General features: G+C 41.6%; 1 protein-coding gene across 1 annotated transcript; it reads left to right on the plus strand.

The window, feature by feature from the left end:
- Positions 1 to 898: 898 nt before the first annotated feature.
- Positions 899 to 1,579, plus strand: LOC135384515 (uncharacterized). The gene has a single exon (XM_064613713.1). The coding sequence runs from the start codon at positions 899 to 901 to the stop codon at positions 1,577 to 1,579; it is 681 nt and encodes a 226-aa protein (XP_064469783.1).
- The last annotated feature ends 4,597 nt before the right edge of the window (positions 1,580 to 6,176 follow it).

The following is a 6,176-nucleotide window of genomic DNA, read 5'->3' on the forward strand; positions in this document are numbered from 1 at the left end:
CTTGCCTGAGGCAGTCCGACATTATCAGGCTTCTTCAAGCAAATTCTGGAGCAATGTTAATGTCATCCTGTGTACATCTTGCTTGCATAACCGTATGTCGCACAATAAAATACTTCATGTGACAAAAACAACCAAGGCTTCATCGTATTCCTGTAACTCCCACTGCATTCCAACAAACGCGAACCAAAAAAACAGTGCATGGAAGAAAAAAAAAGGAACAACAAAAGACGGGAAGCAGAGCAGAGAGGAGGAAAGTAGTGAGAGAGAAACGGATAACACGTCATTTACGTCATAATCAAAAAAAAAAAAAGAAAAAAATAGGGTGGCTAGTCCTCAGTCATTGGTCCAGCTCCGGAGGTCACGTGAGTTTTCAGCTACAATAGATTTATACTACAGCTTCGCGCCCCTGGCAGCACTACAGCAGTCTTCGCATCGCTTCGGGAGTGTGCGGAGCTCGCTTCAAAAGTGAATGGGCTTGGCGAAAGTCTTCCTAGCACGATGTCGCCTAACGTGATGTCGTTTGCCCTTCAGGTATTATCCTTATCAGTACCAGTTCATCCCGCATGTGCAATGCCCTGCATCGAATCATCGTCGTCGTGCTTCAGAATGTTCACGACTCTAACGCCGGAACCGGATTTACTGCCACCATGGTCTAAGTTACCGGGACTTGCTATGTGAACGACTGCTCCCCTACAGTTCTTCAGTGGGCTTGGCGAAAGTCTTCCTAGCACGATGTCGCCTAACGTGATGTTGTTTGCCCTTCAGGTTGGTCAGAAGAATTCTCATTGCATGAAATCCAACAATGTTACATTAATAGTTGTGCCAAGCCCACAAGCTCTTTTTACTTGCTCATTAGAACTTCTTGATATAGTACGAGCGTTACTTTCATTATCTGGCGATGTCGAATCTAATCCTGGCCCTGATGGATCTTAAACAAATCGCTGCGGATATTCAGTGCATTAAATCTGATAAAGGGACTGTCGATAACATCCTAGAAAGGCTGTCTACTATTGAACTGAAGCTAGATGAAATTGGAAAGGTATCAATGCTGGTTGAAGAATGTAACAAAGAAATATCTGGTTTGGAAGCTAAAGTTCAGTCTTTAGAAATGAAAGTCGATGACTTGGAAAATCGTTCCCGGAGGAACAACATTGTTATTTACGGTTTGTCAGAGGACGTTGACGAAACTCCGGCTAGCCTATTGAGTAAGGTTGTGGAAAGATTTTTTGGTCGTTTGGGAGTGACCTTGACATCAATTGAACGTGTCCATCGTCTTGGCCGACGGATTCAGTCTAAACATCGGGCCGTTATTCTACGTCTGTTTAACTACTCAGAGAAGACCACTGTTTTTAATAACTGTTTCAAGCTAAAGGGATCTAGTATCTCTATCACAGAGGACTTTTCTAAATCAGTCAGAATTGTTCGGAAGAAGTTGTGGGACAGTGCAGTTGAAAATAGATGGAAAGGGGACAAAGTGTCACTCCATTTCATGAAACTAAGGATCAATAATGAATTTTTCACCTGGGATTCTGAACAGAATAAGAGAGTACCTGTTAATTCTACCCGAAGTGACAATTGACAAATGTCCTCCACATCCTGTAATTTGAGGCTAATAAACCTAAAAGCAAGAAGCATGCTAAATAAGGTTGCGGATCTTGAGAATACGTTACTTATCCATGACCCAGACATTACCGCGATAACGGAAACGTGGCTACATAATCGTGTGCATGACTCGGAAGTGATACCCGAAGGATTTAATATCGAACGTTGTGATAGAGATTCTAGGGGAGGGGGTACTGCAATTAATTATCATGAAGAAAGAGATACCGTATATCAGGTTGGCTGATATCAGCGGAGTGGAATCGTCTGGGCAAATTGTTGTCTTTCCGCACGATAACAATTGTTGGTGTTGTTTATCGACCACCTCAAAGTGGGATAGGAGTCCTGGACAAGTTGTTTTGCTACCTTTCTTCGTTATGTAAAAAATACCAGATTATATTGGTAAGCGATTTTAATTTGCCCAACATCGATTGGTCTGCTTTGTCTATAGGTAGGCGGGACTGTCAGAGTACAGATCTGTTTTCTGATTACATTTTTAAGTTAAACCTGTGTCAGGTTGTCAAAGATTTTACCAGATTACATGGATCGTCGGGGTCATTACTTGATCTTGTGTTTGTGTCCAATAATATGATGAATAAGCCGTGTAATTGTGAAGTTTATGACGGTTTTTCTGATCACAAACTGCTTGTATTCAATGCTGAATGTAATCGGGTCTCTTCCGAATGTAAGCGCAATATTTTTTATGATTTCAGTCATGCGCAAGACGAAGGTGTACTTGATTTTCTCGACCTTAAATTTGAGTCATTTATAGATATTTTTGGAGACCAGAACTGTACTGTGGATATGTTGTGGAACGAATTTGTTAATATTGTTAAATCTTGTTTGGCTTTGTACGTTCCGCGTAAAGTGAAGAAGGTAAAAAGAAATAACCCGTGGATCACCCGTGGCATCATTCATCTGAAAAGAAAGGTTAATAGAGAACGGAAACGAAGCCGTCAGGGGAATAGTGATGCTTTTAAGAAATTAGTTGAGAGGTGCGATGTGCCAAGTTTCATTTTTATAATGTGACTCTGCACAAATTTCTCAAAGAGGATCCGGCCAGGTTTTGGCGTTTTTATCCCCATCACGAAAATCACTTGACAGGTTACAGGTGGATGGTACTGTGATTAGTGACACTAATGTGATTTGTGAATATGTTAATGATTACTTCTGTTCTGTGTTCACCATTGATGATGGCATTCGACCTGACTTTGACGATAACATTGTATATTCACTTCCAGATATTGAGTTATCTATACATAGAATTTTTCATCTGTTACTTAACATTGATAACAAAAAGGCGGTAGGTTCGGACGACATTCGTAATACGTTCTTATCACGTTACGCGGAGTGGTGTAGTGAATTGCTTTTCTCGATGTTTAAGAAATCGCTACAGGATCAGTCCCACAACAGTGGAAGATTGCTAAAGTTGTTATAAGGCTGGCAGCGTTCAGGATGTTTGTAATTACCGACCGGTTTCCTTGTTGCCGACGTGCGCTAAGGTTCTAGAGCACATAATTAGTAAACATATCCTTCCTTGAAGGGAATAATTTTTAACCTATTTCAACGTGGATTTCGGGCGGGGGTTTCCACAGTAACTCAATTAATCGAAATCGTACGTTGATTATGAATCGTAGGTTGTTGTTATATTTCTAGATTTATCCCGTGCGTTTGATAAAGTCACGCACGAAAAATTGCTACTGAAGCTTGGTAAAACTATTTCTAACCCATGTATTATCAGCTGGCTAACTGATTATCTTTCTGGTAGACAACAATATGTAGAAGCAAAGCAAACCCGGTCTAATTGCTCCCGCGTTTTGTCAGGTGTCCCACAAGGGTCAGTTCTTGGGTCGCTTTTATTTTAAATTTTCATCAATGATATTCTGAAGGGTGTTTCCGTACGTTGCCGCCAGATGATTGTGTTATTTATTCCCAAGTTAAAACTGTTGAAGATCAAGTCTTGTTAAATGAGTCTCTACAGAAGGTTGTGGCTTGGTGTGACACTTGGCAGATGGTGTTAAACCCGAAGTAGTGTGTGTGCATGGATGTGACTAGGAAAAAATGTACTATTTTTCGATTACCAGATTAATATATGTACGTATCCACTGTTAGTAATTTTAAATATCTTGGTGTTAATATTTCAACTTGACATGGAATTTGCATGTGGACAGCATCGTCCAGAAGGCTTCCGCTAAGCTCTGGTATTTAACATGTAATCTTCCACATGCCACGTGGCAGACAAACTTAACGGCATATAAAGCCTATGTCAGACCGGTATTAGAATATGCAAGTGTTGTGTGGGATCCGTTAACTGTAAAAAATATTTCTAAAATTGAAGCAGTCCAAAAGAGAGCACTTCGCTTTATTTTTAATAGATAGGAGAGACTGAGTTCGGTGTCAGATCTTTACTACAAAGCGGATTTGGAGAATTTGGTCAATAGACGTAAAATCGCAAGACTTTATTTCTTATCTTCAAAAATAAGCTTAATATTAATAGGGACCAGTACATTATGTTTCAGGAAAAGAGATCTATTCGTAGTGTCCACGCTCTGCATTTAAAGCCATACCAATGTAGAATAGACGCGTTTAAATTATCTTTTTTTTCCCAGGACAGTAGAGGAATGGAATAGCCTACCAGAGGAGGTTGTGACGGCGAAGACTGTAGTTCAGTTTCTGTCGTTGCTGTCAGGGCAGTTGACATAGATGTATAATTCTGTCATTTTTCAGTTTTGTTGTCTTTTCCCATTCCTACTTAGGCTTCCAGGAGGAAGCCAGTAGTATTTCAAATAAACAAATAAATAAAATAAATAAAAGTATTTTTTCATCCACGCTCTGTGATGCACGTTTTCTTAGTGTTTCTTCTTGTTTTCAGTTCCTAGATGGTTGTTTTGCTCATGATATCTGGGATGATGAGCCATTGGAAGAGAATTCACCATCTTCTCCACACATTTCACCTGCTACATTGCATGCTCACGTCGACCGATCACATCCTTATGTGGACATTTCCCTCCTGCCTTTCTTTCAAACTGATAGTGCATTTTGAGGTATCGTCAAAGCGTTTGTGCTATTGGCGTCTGTTCACGATCAGAGAGTAGAGGACTTACGACAATATTTAATGAACCACCTCCACAATATAATTGCTATTTTGCGAGCGCAAAGAATACCCTTTAGGTTTTGCATTTGTTCTGACGTTCTAATGATGAAATAAAATCGAGGGGATATAACCGCACACATAGCTCATTTTATGGCGCTTGCTCGCGAAGTCCACAGCGACGGAGCTATCGCAAATACTTTGATGGACGTGATTCAGGAGTCTACCGGGCGCATTGAAAATTACCAGCGCGAGGGTAGTGGGTTTGTATCCACTGACATCCAAAAAGTTCAAATGTGTATTTCCGCTATGAAAACTAAAAAATTCGGGTGCAATGGGGTACTTCCCACCAATTTGGCTAATCGTAGGAACATCCTAACGAATGTCCCTTTACCGACACGTAAGGAGGGCGAGTGCTTTAAGTACAATACGCTCGCCCTCTTGCATCCACTGGAAAGGAACAGATGGAAAAAATATGAAAATTATGCAACAGCGAACTGGTGGCCTAGCCTCTTCCCTGTTTGATTCCCTGATCTGGATGAATTTGAAGTTCAAAACGAGATATGCGTGTACGCGTACACGCATATCTCATACACGCACTTCCTGATCGACATAGGCGTAAACATGTTTACGCCTATGTTGATCAGGGAGTGCACGTGTCGCAACCCGCAAAACTGGAATTCGAAAAGGAAATTCATCTTTTGGAGGTTGGTGAGCATTTTTTTAAAAATAAAGTCTCTCGAGCATTTGTTGACAAAAAGAAGTAACCGTTTCGTATGCGAGCGGTGCACGCGCTCTTTTAAGGAGGAAAGGAGCATTTCCTCCTTATGGCGAAACATCGACGCCTGTGCACAGACGTAAATGAAATACTGTTGGAATTTTGCGAGCCGGGAAAAAATTTGTAGAGTTTACTAAAATACAGTAAATGGTGCAGTACAACTACGTCGTTGCGTTGGACACGGAGAGTGTACTCGCACCCAGTGGTGTTGGCATGCAACGTCACATTACCTCTGGCTTCTGTGCTGTGCTTGTGCGTATTCACGACTCAAAGGTGATGCGCATTAGAACACACCATGGGGAAGACGCGGCAAAGCAGTGTGTGAAGGCACTTATGGAAATGCGCGATGAGATGATCGCTTGGAATGCTTGCCCTGCCACTATGGTGCTGAGCGATGAGCGACACGCAGAGCACAGTGCCGCTACCCACTGCCCATACTGTAAACAGGAGTTCACGAAAGATCTACCTGGTGTCCGGCACCATGATCATTCGAAGCATTGTACCGCTGGCGCGACCAATTATGTCGCAACATTGTGTAACCCCTGCAATGTCGCATGCACTACCAGAGAAAAATTGACGATCATGGTCCACAATTTGTCTTACGATTTGGCTAGACTGTTACGTGAATTTCACGTTCTCGGGTGGAAGCGACCTCCCTTCATTGTAGCCAGCTGCATGGAAAAAATTAGTTCGTTCGAAATTGGCACC

This window comes from Ornithodoros turicata, chromosome 2, assembly GCF_037126465.1.
Source record: "Ornithodoros turicata isolate Travis chromosome 2, ASM3712646v1, whole genome shotgun sequence".
NCBI classification, from domain to species: Eukaryota; Metazoa; Arthropoda; class Arachnida; order Ixodida; family Argasidae; genus Ornithodoros; species Ornithodoros turicata.